Raw genomic sequence first — 20,115 nt, forward strand, 5'->3', positions numbered from 1 at the left:
ATGAAGGGGGAGGCGGCTTCGGAGGGGCGGGCCCTGAACATGAAGGGGGAGGCGTCGTTGGAGGGGCGGGCCCTTAACATGAAGGGGGAGGCGGCTTCGGAGGGGCGGGCCCTGAACATGAGCCGCAGTGTGACTGTGGGAAGGGGCTCTGCTCTCATCGCTCCAGGTGTGTATACCCCTAACCCTAAGGGCGGCTAGCACACACTGGGTAGCACACACTAGGTAGCACACACTAGGTAACACACACTGGCTAGCACACACTAGGTAGCACACACTAGGTAGCACACACTAGGTAGCACACACTAGGTAGCACACACTAGGTAGCACACACTAGGTAACACACACTAGGTAACACACACTAGGTAACACACACTGGGTAGCACACACTAGGTAGCACACACTAGGTAGCACACACTAGGTAACACACACTAGGTAACACACACTAGGTAACACACACTAGGTAACACACACTAGGTAACACACACTAGGTAGCACACACTAGGTAGCACACACTAGGTAGCACACACTAGGTAACACACACTAGGTAACACACACTAGGTAGCACACACTGGGTAACACACACTAGGTAGCACACACTAGGTAGCACACACTAGGTAGCACACACTAGGTAACACACACTAGGTAACACACACTAGGCAGCACACACTAGGTAGCACACACTAGGTAGCACACACTAGGTAGCACACACTAGGTAGCACACACTAGGTAACACACACTAGGTAGCACACACTAGGTAACACACACTAGGTAGCACACACTAGGTAACACACACTAGGTAGCACACACTAGGTAGCACACACTAGGTAGCACACACTAGGTAGCACACACTAGGTAGCACACACTAGGTAACACACACTAGGTAGCACACACTAGGTAACACACACTAGGTAGCACACACTAGGTAGCACACACTAGGTAGCACACACTAGGTAACACACACTAGGTAACACACACTAGGTAGCACACACTGGGTAACACACACTAGGTAGCACACACTAGGTAGCACACACTAGGTAGCACACACTAGGTAACACACACTAGGTAACACACACTAGGCAGCACACACTAGGTAGCACACACTAGGTAGCACACACTAGGTAGCACACACTAGGTAGCACACACTAGGTAACACACACTAGGTAGCACACACTAGGTAACACACACTAGGTAGCACACACTAGGTAACACACACTAGGTAGCACACACTAGGTAGCACACACTAGGTAGCACACACTAGGTAGCACACACTAGGTAACACACACTAGGTAGCACACACTAGGTAACACACACTAGGTAGCACACACTAGGTAGCACACACTAGGTAGCACACACTAGGCAGCACACACTACTGCTTGTCCTCATGGTAGCACACACTCAGTAGTAAACTGGTTGTACTCGCCAAGGTTCCTGGAATATGCACTAGAGGGCAGCAGAGCGTCTTGTAAGACACCATAAGTGTGTCCCGGCGTTTTTATTTATCATGAACCAAATGACAGTGTCATCTGGACATGATTAAGACAAGTTTCCAGTCAACCATGTAGCAACAGAGGACAACATCCATAGAAGAGCAGTGTTGTCTGGGTACTGTGTGTGTGTACATACTATGAGGTGTTAACAGAGGCGCTTTGTGAGGCTGTTACCTGCTGAGGTCTGCATGTCTGAACCTGCTGGGTTACATCCATGACCAGAAACACGAGCACAGGAGAGAGAGGGCAGATGTAGAACAAGAGAGAATGCGAGGAGGGAGGGAGGGGGATGGGGGGGGGGTGGAGAGGTTGCAAAAGGGATGGATAGATGTGGAGGGAGGAAGGGGGATGGGGGGGGGGGGGTGGAGAGGTTGCAAAAGGGTTAGGGTTAGATGTGGAGGGAAGAACATGAGTTGTGTGTGTGAGTGTTGGGGGTGTGGTGAATGTATGTGTGGGAGAGTTAGGGTTCGGTGTAGAACATCCTAGCGGATTTGTAAACCAGAAGCTGTGAAGGGCAGGCTGTCTTCCTCCTCCTCTAACAGGTGGTCTGACACGGAGTCGGAGTTCCAGCAGGAGTGAGTGTACCTGCTGAAGAACAGATGTGTGTTGGGACGACTTTGTTTTGTGGTGTGTGTGTGTGTGTGTGTGTGTGTGTGTAAAGCCTGTCTGTTTGCCATGCAGGGGGGTTAGCAGAGTGCGTACCAGGGAGCCAGTAATGGACTCAGGCAGGGTTAGGGGGCGGAGCCTGAAACTGGCCATGCACTCATAATTACCCAGGGTTGCCATGGTAGCGGTCGTGAGGGACAGGTGTGCCCCGGAGATGTGTGGAGCTCTCTTCCTAGAGAAGTGTGACCAGGGGGGGAACTGGCCCTGGCAGCCAGCCAGCTAAGTCAGCAGTGGTGGTACCCTGGTCCACAGAGCAGTGTTCCTGTCTGCTGGGTGGTAGAGCCTTCAGGAGGAGGAGGAGGAGGAGGAGGGCTGAACTCCCAGCAGCTGTCTGCTGGGTGGTAGAGCCTTCAGGAGGAGGAGGAGGAGGGCTGAACTCCCTGCAGCTGTCTGCTGGGTGGTAGAGCCTTCAGGAGGAGGAGAAGGAGGGCTGAACTCCCTGCAGCTGTCTGCTGGGTGGTAGAGCCTTCAGGAGGAGGAGGAGGAGGGCTGAACTCCTTGCAGCTGTCTGCTGGGTGGTAGAGCCTTCAGGAGGAGGAGGAGGAGGAGGGCTGAACTCCCTGCAGCATGGCTTCCTGTCTCCAGGGGACCAGCCTGGAGCATCTGCTCTCATGTTTTGTGTTGTTTTCATCCTCCTGTCTGATAGAGGGGAGGCTCTGCACCCCTCCTACACCTCTCTGCACCCCTCCTACACCTCTCTGCACCCCTCCTACACCTCTCTGCACCCCTCCTACACCTCTCTGCACCCCTCCTACACCTCTCTGCACCCCTCCTACACCTCTCTACACACTCCTACACCTCTCTGCACCCCTCCTACACCTCTCTACCCCTCCTACACCTCTCTACACACTCCTACACCCTCCTACACCTCTCTGCACCCTCCTACACCTCTCTACACCCTCCTACACCTCTCTGCACCCCTCCTACACCTCTCTGCACCCTCCTACACCTCTCTGCACCCTCCTACACCTCTCTACACCCTCCTACACCTCTCTGCACCCTCCTACACCCTCCTACACCTCTCTGCACCCTCCTACACCTCTCTGCACCCCTCCTACACCTCTCTGCACCCTCCTACACCTCTCTACACCCTCCTACACCTCTCTGCACCCCTCCTACACCTCTCTACACCCTCCTACACCTCTCTGCACCCCTCCTACACCTCTGTACACCCTCCTACACCTCCCTACACCCTCCTACACCTCTCTGCACCCTCCTACACCCTCCTACACCTCTCTGCACCCTCCTACACCCTCCTACACCTCTCTGCACCCTCCTACACCTCTCTGCACCCCTCCTACACCTCTCTGCACCCTCCTACACCTCTCTACACCCTCCTACACCTCTCTGCACCCCTCCTACACCTCTCTGCACCTCTCCTACACCTCCCTACACCCTCCTACACCTCCCTACACCCTCCTACACCTCTGTACACCCTCCTACACCTCTCTGCACCCCTCCTACACCTCTCTACACACTCCTACACCCCTCCTACACCTCTGTACACCCTCCTACACCTCTCTGCACCCTCCTACACCTCCCTACACCCTCCTACACCTCTGTACACCCTCCTACACCTCTCTGCACCCCTCCTACACCTCTCTACACACTCCTACACCCCTCCTACACCTCTGTACACCCTCCTACACCTCTCTGCACCCTCCTACACCTCTCTGCACCCTCCTACACCCTCCTACACCTCTCTGCACCCAGATTGCTACTGGATGTACTTGCCCTGTTAGGTTGTCAGACTTGAGGGTAAGGTGTAGGCTACATTCTCCTGTCTCTGAGGCTTGACGAGGCTTGGTTATGCCCTGTCTGCTGCTGTCTGTTGACCAGAATGGAGGTTCTCAGGAGATGAGGACGACAGCAGGAGCAGCCAGAGACTGACTGGAAACTCAGGGATTTTCCAGGGCCTGGCCATGCAGGCCGCCCCACACACACACACACACACACACACACACTCAGCCCTCTCCTGTAGACATCCTGCTACACACACACACACACACACACACAGCCCTCTCCTGTAGACATCCTGCTACACACACACACACACTCCATAGGAAGTGTGTGTGTGTGGGAGGGATGGGCTGACTCATTCTTCTCCTCATCCCCCGGCCTTGAGGGAGAATGACCCCCTCTTCCTCCCCCTTTTCTTCTCTCCTCTGCAAGAGGTCTCTCTCTCTTTATGTCTCTCTCTCTCTTTATGTCTCTCTCTCTCTTTATGTCTCTCTCTCTCTTTATGTCTCTCTCTCTCTTTATGTCTCTCTCTCTCTTTATGTCTCTCTCTCTATGTCTCTCTCTCTTTTTCTCTGTTCCTCATTAGGGCTCTGAGAAGGCTGTGAGTAGGATAGTGAGGGCTGCTTCTTGTATCCGGTGTATTTGAACCATAAGTTGGGTTGCCTGTGAGTCCTGTGTCCCCACATGGGAAGGCCCTCCCCTGCAGATCCCGGGGTTGAGGAGGCTGGATGATGGAACCCTCCCAGCTCTGCTGTGGGGAGGCAGTGGTCTCCTCCCCCACACCCAAAACACCCTCCAGTCATGCGGCCCCAGACCTGCTTTCCCACAACGGAGCCTGAGAGGGGGGCCCGGCCCTGTAGGCTGGCCCCCCTCCAGAACCAGAGCCCTGCTTCTCCCAGCCTCACAGTGTCCCTGCTGCCGGAGGGGGTCGTGGGCGGAGCTGTGTTCAGGAGCCTCTCTGGGGAGCAGTCTGAGAGAAGCCCGTCTCGTTACGGAGCAGTGAAGGTGACTCAGCAGGTTCTCTGGGTTTCCCAGAGGGAGGTGTGTGTGTGTGTGTGTTGAGGTAGCAGAGTAGCAGTCACACTGACTCACCCTTGACTACAGTCAGTAAGTCATGAATCCCCTCTCCTCCCCTCCCCGTGTCTGCCCCGAGCTGTGTTTATACAGAGCTGTCCTCCGTAGAGGCCAGGGCCCCGCTGGGCTGACCCCAGAGGAGGAGGAGGCTGGGCTGGGCTGGAGGCAGCTCTGTTCCTGGGTAGATGGTGTGTTTGCTCCAGAGCTGACAGGCGCTGACGGGCTAGTCTGAGTGGGATGCTAGTGAGCAATGACTCCTTCAGAACTCTGATGTGGGCTTTTCAACACGCTCTTAATGCTGCGTTCTGTCAACGCCCGCTAGCCTAGAGAAGCTGCAAGGCTCCTTTCATACACCGGCTTCTCTGTTGTGGAGTGGGTTTCTGCTTTGGTTTCTTGGGTGATTCCCACATGGTTTGCTGTGGCAGTTGTCAGGATGTGGAGCAGGCTCAGTGTTAGCCTGCAGTGTTCCTCAGGTTGATAGGGAGGGTAGCCAGCTGGCCTGCTCTGGGCTCTGGGGTTTATCCCACGTGAAACAAGTGGGTTACAAGGATCTCTTCACTGACTCTACATTGTGTGTGTGTGTGTGTGTGTGTCCCCACTCCAGCCTACACCCAGATCCAGCCCCACTCCCTGGTGATCCACCACAAGCAGCAGAGCCACATTCCTCAGAGAGCTCCTCTCCTCCAGACAGCCTCCATCCAGCCTCACCTCCACACCCCCGGCCCTGTGCAGCCCCGACCGCCCGGCCCTCCCCAGGCCCCGGCGGCCGGCCACCAGGCCCCGGCGGCCAGCCACCAGGCCCCGGCGGCCAGCCACCAGGCCCCACCGGCCAACCACCAGGCCACCATCTTCCACTCCACCATCAGCCCCCACCACACGCTCCACCCCGGCCTCACCCTCAGCCAGGCCAAGGCCCAGCCCGTCCAGCTCACCCCCATCAACCTCCAGATCCAGCCCACCGCCTCGCAGGTCAGGGGCCAGGTACGACGGGGGCCCGGGGGCCACAATGGAACAATGTGTTGAGAAAAAGAGTTGTGTTTATATGACATGTAGTATGTTTGAGTGACTTCAAGTTCTCTTTTCCTCTATTTCTACCTTTCTCTATCTCCTCTTACTCTCTATCTCCTCTTACTCTCTATCTCCTCCTCTCTCTATCTCCTCCTCTCTCTATCTCCTCCTCTCTCTTGCTCTCATTCTCTGTCTTTCCCTCTGTTTTATCCACTCTCTCTCCTTCTCCCCCCCAGGCGTCCCGATTGGATCAAGACAGCAAAGACAAGCCCACCTCATTGGTGGTTAGAGAAACTCCGCCCACTGCCGCCCAGCAGAGCCCCGCCCCCTCTCCCTCACCGGTCGCCAAGCCTTCCGAGCCTCCGAAGCCCGCCCCTGCCACGCCCAACTCCACCCCCGTGGCCACGCCCACTAGCCTCCCGTCAGGTAGTAGCCCCGACCCTCTTTTTACGTCACAGTTGCCTTTGTCATACTATCGCCAAAAGAATTTTTTCCTGATGGGATGCATTTGCTAGTTTGAGTTTAGACACCTGGACTCAAACACACCTGTCTCCTCTCTCCTCCTCCTCTCTCCTCCTCCTCCCTCCTCCTCCTCCTCTCTCCTCCTCCTCTCTCCTCCTCCCTCCTCCTCCTCTCTCCTCCTCCTCCTCCTCCTCCCTCCTCCTCCTCCTCCTCCCTCCTCCTCCCTCCTCCTCCTCCCTCCTCCTCCTCCTCCTCTCTCCTCCCTCCTCGCTCCTCCTCCTCCTCCCTCCTCTCTCCTCCTCCTCCTCTTCCCTCCTCCTCCTCCTCCTCCTCCTCTCTCCTCCCTCCTCCTCCTCTCTCCTCCTCCCTCCTCCTCCCTCCTCCTCCTCTCTCCTCCTCTCTCCTCCTCCCTCCTCCTCCTCCTCCTCCTCCCTCCTCCTCCTCCTCCTCTCCTCCTCCCCCTCTCTAGAAAGATGTTCAAATGTAAAAGTTGATCAGATTCCTCTGAGCTGCACATGTTGTTAGTGACTCTGAGTCCAGGGCCTCATCATCTGTATGACGTTACTCAGTCATTAAAACTGTACAACCATTTACACAGCAACAGGCAGTTCTGAACCCCCCCAAAATATGTACATATATATATATATATGGAATTGCGGTGATAAAACAATGAGCTGAAGCAGCTTGTTACCTCTGTTGCCACAACAAGAGAACAGAGGTGCTGGTAGTTTAGCACTGAGATGGTTCAGCCATGTTTAGTTTTTCCTGTGGAAAACATTTAGTGTCAAATGTGTCCTTCTGGTTAGTGGAAACCTTGCGTTGCACAATGCTTTCCTGGAAGTGAAGACGCAACGCTGCAGTGGGGTTCTGCTCCACCCACACAACACCCCATTCTGGCTCCCTGTTTTCTAGGGTGTATTGCTGATGTAATAAAACTGCTTTTTTCTTGTTGCCGGTGTTGGGGTGAATGTGGTGACATCACTGGTCACCAAGCTCATGGGTGATGTGGTCTCCATGGTTACTTTGGGCTACTTGTAATTGTTTTCCAGTGAATTCACTCACCTATATAATTGAATGATCCATTAAATAATTTGGCCCGTAGAATATTTAACAGGAAAATAATGACTAAACCCGGATTTCTCTTTTTTAAGGCCATTCACTTTTACCTAGTTAACATGAAGACAATTAACTGATACTCATATTCTGTATGAGTCATACATATTCTGTATGAGTATAATATCTTAGGAAGTCAGAAACCATCCAACTGTGTTCATAATTAAAACTGGTCTTGACTCGAGCCTGAACTGTATTAGTGAACATTACAGGAGTGTAATGTATGGCGTTAAGAGGAGCCTGTATTAGTGTCCAGGGGGAGAGAGGAGGCGGTGCTTCTCTCCTGCTGCCCAGAGTGCACCGCCTGTCTTTAAACCGTGAAACACAGCAGCTCCGAGCGAGATTCGCACATTGTCGAGCCGTTTATCAGCCCTCCTTTGCCGTTGAGAGGCGTGCGATTCGAGCCTCTTTCAACGAGTAGCGCAGATTTAGCATTTTTGTGTGAGCGTCCAAAATAAATTGGATAACAAGCTTAAGGGAAGCGACAGAGGAAGTTTTGGTGAGCCAATTCTTAATCTTTCTCTATAAGCGAAAGCTTTTTAGAGTGGGCACGGAAGCAGACCTTTGTAAGTCTTTTAGCGGAGCTTTGGGCTAATGTGTAGAAAAGAACCCGCTTTTAACGACTTTGTTTACAAGATGGATGTCTGCGTGCGTTTTTTGTTTGATTGTCGAGCAACTCGTTAAACAGTTGAATTGTATTTGGTCAGATTTATGTAAATGTGTTCACTTATTGTTTGCTATCTGATCAAGATGCTGAACTACAAACTTAGTGTAACCTTTGGTGCTCGCCGCATGTAAACATGCTCGTTCGAAAAGGCGCAGATCGACTTCTTTGCGCCCAGGTATTTGTCAGTATCTTGTTATATCAACAGTAAACAATCTCAAATCCTAATTTACACAATACAATAACCGTACGCAGACGCAGTAACACACCACAACATAATTTTAAGGGGTGTGGGGGGATTAGATATCCATGATTTTCGTGCATAATTGACTCCCACAATTACGCAACTAGGAACGCTCCGTTTTGACAGTCGGCCCCGCAGTGACAGAGTCGAGCGGGAACACGTCTCGTGGATCTAAACTTCGTTTGTTTACCTGTCTGTTTGTGACTCAGCTCCGGCGGAGAGCTCAGCTTCGACCAAGCGCGTCAGCTCAACCCCATCACCTGGAACGCCCTCTCCTCCGGCGAACATGACCTCCGGAAACGAGAGCGAGGTGGCGCCTGTGGTGGCGGGAAGCGCGCCGCAGAACGGAGAGAACAAGCCCCCGCAGGCCATCGTCAAGCCCCAGGTCCTCACACACGTCATCGAGGGCTTCGTCATCCAGGAGGGAGCAGAGCCGTTCCCCGTGAGTGCTACAGCTCTCTGAGGGGCGTCCATTACGAAGGAGTAAACAAGCTGTCACTGTCCTGTGTGTTTGTGTGTGTGTACTTGTGTGTATGCCCTGAGGGGTATCCTACTTGAAACAAACACATAATTTTCCTACACGGGACTGTGCCAGCTTGACAGCTGCTCGCTAGTTACCTCCTGGCTTCCTCCTGAGCTTAGCTGGGTAACTGGCTCACCTTACCGTGTACCGGGTGTAGACCTGACGGAGGGGGCGTCAGCTGTGCACCATCAGGGGGATGCCAGCGCGTGTCAGAGATCTGCACAGAAAGCCCTCAGATGAGCAGCATCATTTGCAGTAGGATTATTGTAGATCAAAACACATTGAGACACATTGACATTGAGGCGTCTGTCTGGGGACACACTGCCCCCTACTGGCTGGTTGTGGTTCCTGTTCCTCTCCTGAGGTGGGGCATGATGAGACTGTCAGACACTACACAGTGCTTGTTCTACTCCTACCTTCAAATGACGATTGTGTTGGTGCTGGTGTTTATGTTATTGTTGATGTTTGTGATATCTTGCTGTTTTTGTTGTGTTTATTGTTAATGTTGTGGTTGATGATGTTGTTATAGATGTTATTGTGGATGTCTGTGGTATAGTTGTTGATATTGCTGTGGTTGGTGTTAATGTTGATGTTTGTGAAATTGTTGTTGTTGTTGTCCAGATTGAGCGGTTCCCCCTCCTGGTGGACAGCCCCAAGAAGGACCAGCTCTCCTCTGACCCTGACAAGACCCCCGGCAGTAACCCTGACAACAGTACCGACTCTGAGGCAGAGGACCAAGGTGAGGCTGGCTGACTGGCTGGCTGACTGGCTGGCTGGCTGACTGAATGGCTGGGTGGGTGGCTGGCTGGCTGACTGGCTGGCTGGCTGGCTGGCTGGCTGACTGGCTGGCTGGCTGGCTGGCTGGCTGACTGGCTGGGTGGCTGACCAACTGGCTAGCTGACTCCAGTAGACTTCTGACATGTTACATTGTTCAGGCACAACTTGCCAGTGTTGATGCTAACTGGTGTGTGTGTGTGTGTGTGTGTGCTCAGAGCTGAAGGAGCAGGAGGAGGCAGATGTTCCTAAACTCACCTGTGAGTACTGTGGCTGGGTGGACTTCAACTACAAGTTCAAGGGCTCCAAGAGGTTCTGCTCCATGGTCTGTGCCAAGAGGTATGCTGTGTCCCCCCTCCCCGACCTCGCTGCCCCCCCCCCGGCCTCGCTGTGGAAACTTTTATCCAGAGCGACAGACAAATCATTTAGGATGTACTGCAATAAATCTCCTACCTGCATGAAAGACGTGTGATCTTCTTCTCCTACGTGATCAGGTATAATGTGGGCTGCACTAAGAGGATGGGCCTGTTCCGCCCAGAGAGGAGCAAACCAACCAATCGCTGGCGCAGGAGGTCTGTGGGCCGTCCCAGCGTGGAGGCCAAGAAGCAGGTAGGATCTACTTCCTGTACCACTTCCTGTGTCCTCAAGCAGGTATAAGCCAGCGAGCTCTGACCATCTCTTCTAACCCTAACCCTTACCATCTGCCCTGTTGTTCTTCCAGAAGCTGTCCCCCACACCCTCACAGCCCCCCCGGGGGTCCACGGCCCCCCACCCCCCCTCCCAGGCCAACCAGGGGGAGTCCAGCCCCTGTTCAGACACATCCAGCGACGAGGAGCCCGCCTCCCCCCTGTCGGCCGCCAGCTCCGGGCCCCCCCAGGGGCCCCCCCAGGCGCCCCCCCAGGGGGCCCCCACACACCACCCGGCAGGGAGGGGCTCTGAACAGGAAGCCAGGGAGCCGCCCCTCTCTCAGCACTTCATGCCCACCAACGCCACCCAGTGGAAGGTGGGGGAGGTGTACGAGTTCATCCGCTCTCTACCAGGTTGGTCCACACACCAACCCTCAAACATTTAGAACCCAGTAAGCAATAAGGTATGATCATTCAGTATTTACATTTGGTCATTTAGACATTTTTACACAGCGACGTGCAAATGACGCATGTAGTACGTTTTGCAGATAATCAAGGATTCGGAAGTGCAGTTCTAACTGAGTTAGTTAGTGCGGTCTGACTGCTGTGGTTGTGTGTGGGTTAGTTAGTGCGGTCTGACTGTGGTTGTGTGTGGGTTAGTTAGTGCGGTCTGACTGCTGTGGTTGTGTGTGGGTTAGTTAGTGCGGTCTGACTGCTGTGGTTGTGTGTGGGTTAGTTAGTGCGGTCTGACTGTGGTTGTGTGTGGGTTAGTTAGTGCGGTCTGACTGTGGTTGTGTGTGGGTTAGTTAGTGCGGTCTGACTGTGGTTGTGTGTGAGTTAGTTAGTGCGGTCTGACTGTGGTTGTGTGTGGGTTAGTTAGTGCGGTCTGACTGCTGTGGTTGTGTGTGGGTTAGTTAGTGCGGTCTGACTGTGGTTGTGTGTGAGTTAGTTAGTGCGGTCTGACTGTGGTTGTGTGTGGGTTAGTTAGTGCGGTCTGACTGTGGTTGTGTGTGGGTTAGTTAGTGCGGTCTGACTGTGGTTGTCGCCCCAGGCTGCCAGGAGATTGCGGAGGAGTTCCGCTCGCAGGAGATCGACGGCCAGGCTCTGCTCCTGCTGAAGGAGGACCACTTGATGAGCGCCATGAACATCAAACTGGGTCCTGCCCTCAAGATCTACGCCAGCATCAACATGCTGAAAGACTCCTAGCCAGGGGCCATCTACTGGACTGGCTGCCAGTGTGTCTGTGTCTGTGTGTGTGTCTGTGTGTGTGTGTGTGTGTTTTTGTGTGTGTGTGTGGTGGGAGGAGGAGGAGAGTCTCACTCGGGGACAGGATGTAAGACTCGTCACCAAAGCACTGATATCTCTGACTGCACTAGCATATCAGCTCTTCTCCTACTCCAACCCCGCTGGCGCCCCCCCACCCCTCCCCCCGGAGACTCCTCCCATGCTGGCTCCACCCCGTCCTGGCTCCACCCCTAGAGACTCCGCCCCCTGCGGGGTCCACCCCCTCCTGGCTCCACCCCTAGAGGCTCCACCCCCTCCTGGCTCCACCCCTAGAGACTCCGCCCCCTCCTGGCTCCACCCCTAGAGACTCCGCCCCCTCCTGGCTCCACCCCTAGAGACTCCGCCCCCTGCTGGCTCCACCCCTGGAGACCCTGCCCCCTTCTGGCTCCAGTTGTGATTCATCTTCAGGGGAGTTGGAACAGAGATATTGTTACTAAAATAATATTCTCCTGACGTGTAATTGTGACTGAACATAGGACTTCTTACCTTAGATGGTGTGTTTTATTTGAGGTTGTTACTTTGGTTATTGGCAACACAAGTGTGTATGTCAGGGGACACTGAAAAGCTTGTGGAACGTTGTGTGGGGGAGCAGATAACGAGAGAAGTATAACGCTTTGGAAGAGGGTGCAGTTCAAATGGGAGGGGGGGGGCTGAAATGTTTTTCTGTTTAGAGGCCTGACTAAAAGTTTGAGAAGCACTTGAGTTTATTTTTCTTGCAAAAGATGCTCCTTAGTTCTCGTTTTCAAGGGAAGATACTTTTTCTGTCTCAATCTCTCTCTCTCTTGCTCTCTCTCTCTCCGTCCAAAGTGATTTACCCAAATGCGTCCAAACTTGTTCAAGACGTGTGTTCTGGGACATGTGAGACAGGAAGTACAGACCAGGGCGGAGACACACTAACTCAAGGGTCTCAGTCACAGGACATCCTCAACCCAGATGGAAATGACCAAGCAACGCCATCTTCAGAAGAGACTGCTGAATGTGTGAATTAAGGAATAACATGCCTGTGTTTTGCTTTTTAAGTTATTCATGTTTTATAATAAAAGGTGTTGTTTAATATTTTGAAATATGCAAATGTGTAAATATCGTCCGGTTTCAAGGGAGTTTGTTTTTTTATAAAGTTCTTATCTTGGTCTGTGTCTGTTTGTACTTTGTGGTCATGTGATGGTAAACGAAGTTTTTGACTTTTGAGATGCTTTGTAAAATGCCTGTATTTATCAAAGAACGAATTTGTAACGCAAACTTTTTTCCAATGATAAATAATCTGCAACAAAAAGCCATTGTCTTCTTGTGTGTGTGTGTGTGTGTTTGTGTCAGTCTTTATGAAGGATGTTTCGGGAGCTGTTGTCACTAGTCTGTTTTACCGAACCCATGCCAACAAAAGCAGCGATATATAATGCCTCTTGCTCAACGGAACAGATCTCGTGTTGCAATGTCTTGGGGGCGGAACCCGGTGGAATGTGTCAGAAGCACGCCCTCTGTTTTTGTTTGAGTTTGGAATAATCCAATCCCCCACTAAACGTACCAGAAAAAATACTGTAGTTAATTAAAATACAAATTACACAAACACTCAATGGATTATTGTTTGCCGTGGAATATTAGTGAACGTAATCTTTCTTGGAAGTGGCACGTTTGACTTCGGTTCGGTGTAATGTCGATATTCGAATAATGTATGCCCCCTCCTTGTGAAATGGTCCGCTCCTGGTTTGAATCTGACAGCGCTGCGAAACCCGGACATAACAATTATTCAATACGCTACCAACATTGAATGCAAGCGAAATTTTTACCAAACACCAGTTTGCCAAACACTCACATACTTTATTTAATTGAACATCACCAACGTGTGGGTAAGCAAACCTTATTTTTCCTCTTTTTTTATTAGGTAGTTTAAGATGACCGATAAATTAACAAATAAATGGTCTGTTGATAACCCCGTTGTATTTAAATGTTAGAACGTTGTCAATTCCGTACACCTACAGCAACTAACTCTTCTAATGAATGCAGTTACAATGCCGAATGTAAACGAGGTAAAAGAAGCGAGTGGAGAGAAACCGATCGACATACCTTGTCTTCAGAAACTGGACTCTCCCACAGGTAGGATACACACCACTTATTATGGGTACTGGATTAACCCCAAAGTGAAATTGCGGCTTTACAGCAGTCCAGATGAACAGAAAGAAAATTTAAAAACAAAACTATATGTAAACTATATCTAAAGAGACAACTTTTAATTACTGTTTAAACTGTTACAGTCAATCAATCCTTGAACGTGCCTCTCATCCTCCCTTTCACTCCCTCCCTCCCTCCCTCCCTCCCTCCCTCCCTCCCTCCCTCCCTCCCTCCCTCCCTCCCTCCCTCCCTCCCTCCCTCCCTCCCCATCTCTCTCCCTCGTCCTCTCCCCTGCTCCTCCCTAGGCAGCCCCACTAAGGGGACCCCCTTACCAGAGCGGGCAGAGCTGGAGGGCTGCGTCTCCAACCTCAGCCTGGCCCACGAGATTGTGATGAACCAAGACTTCTGCTTCAGACAGAACAGCCCTCCCAAAGACAGGTAGGGGGGTCACACCGCCCTCCACTAATCAACCACATTATAGTTGTGATCATTTGTAATGATCAGCAATAGAAACGTCTATATTTGAAGTGAATTTAATTAAAATACCTTAAGAATGCATAGCAGTTGCCCTCATGAGTACTTGTGGTTGAAACGGTCCTCAGTCTGGAAGGGAGGGTGACGGAGGTGGTTCACCGAGCCTTCTGGGACGTTCTCCAGGAGCAGCTGTCTAGCTGCCCTCCAGACTACAGCCATGCTGTCACCCTGCTGCAGGAGGTCAAGGCTGTGAGTACAGGCCGCAGGTTTGACCCTCTAACCCTAACCCTAACCCAGCCATGCTGTCACCCTGCTGCAGGAGGTCAAGGCTGTGAGTACAGTATGATAACTGACTGGATGTCTCTGTGTGTGTGTCTCTGTGTGTGTGTCTGTGTGTGTGTGTCTCTGTCTCTGTGTGTGTCTGTGTGTGTGTCTGTGTGTGTGTGTGTGTGTGTGTGTCTGTGTGTGTGTGTCTGTGTGTGTGCGTGTGTGTGTCTGTGTGTGTGTGTGTGTGTGTGTCTCTGTGTGTGTGTGTCTCTGTCTCTGTGTGTGTGTGTCTGTGTGTGTGTCTGTGTGTGTGTGTGTGTGTCTCTGTCTCTGTGTGTGTGTGTCTGTGTGTGTGTCTGTGTGTGTGTGTGTGTGTCTCTGTGTGTGTCTGTGTGTGTGTGTGTGTGTGTGTGTGTGTCTGTGTGTGTGTGTGTGTGTGTCTGTGTGTGTGTGTGTGTGTCTCTGTGTGTGTGTGTCTCTGTCTCTGTGTGTGTGTGTCTGTGTGTGTGTCTGTGTGTGTGTGTGTGTGTCTCTGTGTGTGTGTGTCTCTGTCTCTGTGTGTGTGTGTCTGTGTGTGTGTCTGTGTGTGTGTGTGTGTGTGTGTCTCTGTGTGTGTGTGTCTCTGTCTCTGTGTGTGTGTGTCTGTGTGTGTGTGTCTGTGTGTGTGTTCAGACCCTTCTCTCCCTGCTCCTGCCGGGCCATGCCAGGCTGCGTGCCCAGCTGGACGAGGTTCTCGACCTGCCTCTGATCCAGCAGCAGGCCCACCACGGGGCCCTGGACCTGCCCCGCCTGGCCGCCTACGTCACCAGCACCATGGGCTCCCTTTGTGCCCCCATACGGGACCCAGACATCCGGGCCCTGCGAGGCCTCTCAGACCCAGTGGACATCCTCCGGTTAGGGACAGGGGACAGGGGCAGCAGGGGCAGCAGGGGCAGCAGGGGCAGCAGGGGGTCCCTGAGGTGGGTGGTGGGTCAGGGAGGGTAGAGCTCAGTGGTTAGAGCACTTGACCAATCAAGAGGTTGGAGCGTGTTCCACTGTTGTTTGGGATAAAAGGCTCTGCTCAATGAATACATTATCGTTACAGCACTGATGGCACAGGATCCCTTAATGTTGAAGTTGAATGTGTCTGCTCAATGAATACATTATCGTTACAGCACTGATGGCACAGGATCCCTTAATGTTGAGGTTGAATGTGAAAGGCTCTGGTGTGCTGCTGCAGGGAGATCCTGCGTGTTCTGGGACTGATGAAGACCGACATGATGAACTTCACCGTCCAGAACCTGAGACCACACCTGCTCCAGCAGGCCGTCCAGTACGAGCGGACCAAGTTCCAGCAGATCCTAGACAAGGAGCCAGGTGAGGAACCAGCCAGGTGAGGGTCTCTCCAGGTGAGGGTCTCTCCAGGTGAGGAACCAGCCAGGTGAGGGTCTCCCCAGGTGAGGGTCTCCCCAGGTGAGGGTCTCTCCAGGTGAGGGTCTCCCCAGGTGAGGGTCTCCCCAGGTGAGGGTCTCTCCAGGTGAGGGTCTCCCCAGGTGAGGGTCTCTCCAGGTGAGGGTCTCCCCAGGTGAGGGTCTCCCAAGATGAGGGTCTCTCCAGGTGAGGAACCAGCCAGGTGAGGGTCTCTCCAGGTGAGGGTCTCTCCAGGTGAGGGTCTCTCCAGGTGAGGAACCAGCCAGGTGAGGGTCTCTCCAGGTGAGGGTCTCTCCAGGTGAGGAACCAGCCAGGTGAGGGTCTCTCCAGGTGAGGGTCTCTCCAGGTGAGGGTCTCTCCAGGTGAGGGTCTCTCCAGGTGAGGGTCTCCCCAGGTGAGGGTCTCTCCAGGTGAGGGTCTCTCCAGGTGAGGGTCTGCGTCTCCAGATGTAAAGAGTTTTTCTCTCTAAACCTGTTTTTCAAAGAAATGTCAGACTCTCTTGTTTCTCAAACCCAAGGCAGGATCATTGATAGGACTTCAGAACTTTATTAGCACGTAAAGCCACAGTTCTGAAACCTCAGTTCTCTCCTCCTCATCCCCCAGCCTCTCTGGACCGCACCACTGCATGGCTCCGAGGGGCCGCCCAAGAGTTCGTATTCAAGCCCTCATCAGGACCGGAGGGGGTCTCCCCCCCCCTGATGGTGCTCTTGGTCCACCCAGCCCCACAGCCGTCCTCAACAGAGCCTACCTGAACCTGCTCCGCTGGGACCCACAAGACCACAACTACCCCGAGGTAGAGAGGCCGGCCTCCACCTTGGGGAAGACATGGAGATGATGCAAAGTTCTGAGATCAAATGTACACAGTTAGATTGTGTTTGTATTTGATAGTGCCTGTGAATGTAATTGCTAGATTTGTTTATTTAACTTTACTCTCACTGTCTGTCTCTCTCCCTCTCTCTCCCTCTCTCTCTCTCTCCCTCTTTCTCTCTCTCCCTCTTTCTCCCTCTCTCCCTCCCTCTCTCCCTCTCTCCCTCTCTCCCTCTCTCCCTCTCTCTCTCCCTCTCTACCTCTCTCTCCCTCTCTCCCTCTCTCCCTCTCTCTCTCTCTCTCTCTCTCCCTCTCTCTTTCCCTCTCTCCCTCTCTCTCTTTCTCTCTCTCTCTCTCCCTCTCTCTCCCTCTCTCTCTCTCTCTCTCCCTCTCTCTCTCCCTCTCTGTCTCTCTCCCTCTCTCTCTTTCCCTCTCTCCCTCTCTCCCTCTCTCCCTCTCTCCCTCTCTCTCTCTCTCTCAGACGGTAGTGATGGATCGGGTCCGTCTGGATTCTCTGGGTCGGAGTCTGAATCTGCTGGTTCTGGAGGCTGCAGTACTTCTTTTGACCACCACTCATTGTGGGGGCACAGTTTCCTCGCAGCATGGGTTTGTAGGTAAACTGAAGAAGACCATCACTGCCCTGTTGGAGGGCAGTCACAGCAGGTAAGAAGAGATGAGTTTGTATCCTGGCTGTCACTGGGAGCAGATAAAACACTAAGAATAAGCAGCAGTTCAACTTCTCTGAAAGGTCGGCAGTGATGGAATTTTAGATTGCGGCTCTTCCAGGGTGTTAGTTGCTGTTCTCCAGCCCTGCTCGTCCACACAGAGCCGGTGGAAGTCTTGGCTCTGACACCAGACACGGATTAAGGACAATTATTATTATTTTTAAAGCTGAAAGACACACATTCCAAAAAAAGACTAGTGGATCAGGTTTCCATGGATTCCGTTCCCCGTCCCGTAAGCTAGGAGGGCAACCAATGAAAACGGAGCATAGCCAAGCAGCCGTTGCCGTGGGAGACCCTTTCCACTCTCATCCTGCTGGGGTGGAAGTTGTGGTCCACTCCACCCTGAGGGAAGGGCAGCGTGTCACTGTTTCTGTGCTGCTTCCAGGAGCTGCGACCTGCAGGGGGCGCTGCAGGGCCTCGCGGAGCTGGTGCTAGTGCAGGTGCGGAGCATCCAGGAGGAGAGCGTCCAGGAGGGGCCACTGCTGGACAGAGAGGGACTGGAGCTGCTGAAGAGACAGATCTCAGATCTGGGGGAGGCTGACAACCCTGTCCGCAAGCTCCTAGGTGAGTGTGTGTGTGAGTGTTTGTCTGTGTGTGGGGGGAGGGCGTTTCTGTCATTACCTCATCACACCATTGTTATTTAAACACCGCTATCAATAGCCATATAGCATCCCTCCCTCTCCCTTCATCTTTCTCTCCACTTTTTCTCTTCCATCTCCCCATCCCCCCCACCCTTCACTTTACACCCACCTCTCTCTCTCTCCCCTCGTCTTTTCATCGTTCTCTCCCCTCCATCCCTCACTCTTTCTCTCCTACCACCCCCACCACTCCCCTCATCCTTCCATCATTCTGTCCCTCTCTTCCCCCCCTCTCTACCTCCTTCCCTCCCCTCCGTCCCAGGGGAGAGAGTCCGGGGCTACCTGCAGGCTACGCTGGAGGCCGGTTCCCAGCAGGGGGCCCCGGCCCTGCCCCCGGCCCTGCGCCTGGTGGGGGCTGAGCTCACCTCGCTGGCCTCCTCCTTTGGGAGAATCCTCCACTTCAACCGCTCTGTGTTCGGGCCCTTCTACGCCCCCATCCTCAGGAGGGTCCTGTTCCCAGAGAGAGAGGCTGAGATGGGGGAAGACTCCCGCTAGACCCCCCCCCCCCCCCCAGCCTGGAGCTCCACCTCGCTAATAAGATGCTGGATCACTCAGGAGACAGAGACAGTGTATTGTATATTGTACAACTACAGGATCATGTAAATATGTGTTTTGTAAAAAAAAAAAAAGTAAAAAAATGTCTTTCTTTTTTTTGCATTGTTGTGTCATAACTGGAAAATGCTTTGGTGGTTTTGCGTGTACAATCATATTTCTATAGTTTCCCTCATAAAGGAAAACTGTTACATATATTTAAAAATGTTCCAGAAATGTAGTGAGGCGTTTATTCTTACTGCTGCTGGAAGGTTTTGGTTATTTTCCTTTTGATCTGCAGTTTGGATTAAATAGTTTACTAGTTAACATGTGTTAACTAGTAGACAACAGCATTAACCAAAGATAGCAAGTCCTTTTCTTTCAAATAAAATGACAGTTATCTTTCTGAACTGGAATTAGCCTACTGTGTGTCTTCTGTTGGGGTAAACATTCTGATGACAAATGTAAATTATATGATTAGAATTTCTCACATAGCAGTAAACATAAAAAAATAAGTCAATTCGTTTTTCATAGTATTATTTAATTTCATGTATATATTGCTTTGAAATTTGAAACAGTATTACATTATCATTGAGTAACCATGCTCTGTCCATAGTCCTGGGCAAAGCGTTGTATGCTGGTACAGTAGTTAAACACGTTATAACACATCTCATGAACCCTCCTGTGGATCCTCAGCCTGTCATCTGCTACAGAGCTTATCTCCGGAGAGGATCAGAGGTGGCTCGTGGAATCGACATGTTACGGCAGGGGCGTAGGTTTGGTTTCAAATGTTGGCGAGACAGCTTTTTTAAATAACTGAGGATGCGGCCGTTAGATATAATTTTCTTAATATAAATGTGTGTGTGGGCAAGGGGCAAAAATCTCATATATACTTTGGGGGGACAATTACATGAACATTTCTCAAGAGCAATTTTAGAGGCGACACACCAAAACTACTGCTGTAACACATTATCAAGGTTGTAATTTGTATCGTGGGGGGGAGGAAATAATTTTGACAATAGGATTGGGGGGTTGTGTCCCCCGTCTCCCTCGGGATTTCCGCCAATGTGTGTGGGATGTGTGTGTGTGTTCGTGAGGGGGAACTGCCGTTTTCAAAGTGTTTCTAATGAATCCTACGCCCCTGGTTTACAGTACCTACAGCACATGAACGAGGCTGGGGCGGCCGAAACCAGCCCGACCTTATACGATGACCTTTCACCTGACAAGAGAGGTGGAGTGACTGACAGGTGACAGACAGATCCCTGGGAAGTTACCCTCTTCAGATGCTGGAACAGTTTCCTCGCCACTCTGGGCTGTGAAGCGTAACAGCGTGAATCTCTTCATCCTCCACTCTTATGCTTTTAACACACACGCACACATTCTCAACGGTCGTTCCCCCATTCCACTCACAGACGGGTGTCCGGGAACTTGAACGTTGGAGCGAGCTACACAAGAGAGACACTGATGTTAAAAGACCGAAACATGCACAGCT

The 20,115-nt window shown here is 52.3% G+C and overlaps 2 protein-coding genes across 2 annotated transcripts; both read left to right on the forward strand.

The window, feature by feature from the left end:
* On the forward strand, nucleotides 1-12,938 carry LOC146272233 (polyhomeotic-like protein 2). Its single transcript, XM_084705327.1, has 9 exons — nucleotides 1-166; nucleotides 5,572-5,948; nucleotides 6,212-6,401; nucleotides 8,668-8,900; nucleotides 9,603-9,720; nucleotides 9,974-10,094; nucleotides 10,250-10,364; nucleotides 10,477-10,795; nucleotides 11,433-12,938. Exons 1-9 carry the CDS (start codon nucleotides 1-3, stop codon nucleotides 11,585-11,587), a joined length of 1,794 nt encoding a protein of 597 aa, XP_084561453.1. The 3' UTR covers nucleotides 11,588-12,938.
* Nucleotides 12,939-13,351: 413 nt separating this feature from the next.
* LOC146272234 (T-complex protein 11-like protein 1) lies at nucleotides 13,352-19,039 on the forward strand. The gene is given in 11 exon segments (XM_084705252.1): nucleotides 13,352-13,509; nucleotides 13,667-13,756; nucleotides 14,077-14,209; nucleotides 14,374-14,494; nucleotides 15,185-15,405; nucleotides 15,732-15,868; nucleotides 16,526-16,570; nucleotides 16,573-16,715; nucleotides 17,211-17,392; nucleotides 17,840-18,018; nucleotides 18,355-19,039. Coding segments are annotated over 11 exon segments (1,563 nt in total). The 5' UTR covers nucleotides 13,352-13,430; the 3' UTR covers nucleotides 18,588-19,039.
* The last annotated feature ends 1,076 nt before the right edge of the window (nucleotides 19,040-20,115 follow it).

Source organism: Hypomesus nipponensis, chromosome 9 (assembly GCF_054491055.1).
Source record: "Hypomesus nipponensis isolate SF chromosome 9, ASM5449105v1, whole genome shotgun sequence".
Classification (NCBI taxonomy): domain Eukaryota; kingdom Metazoa; phylum Chordata; class Actinopteri; order Osmeriformes; family Osmeridae; genus Hypomesus; species Hypomesus nipponensis.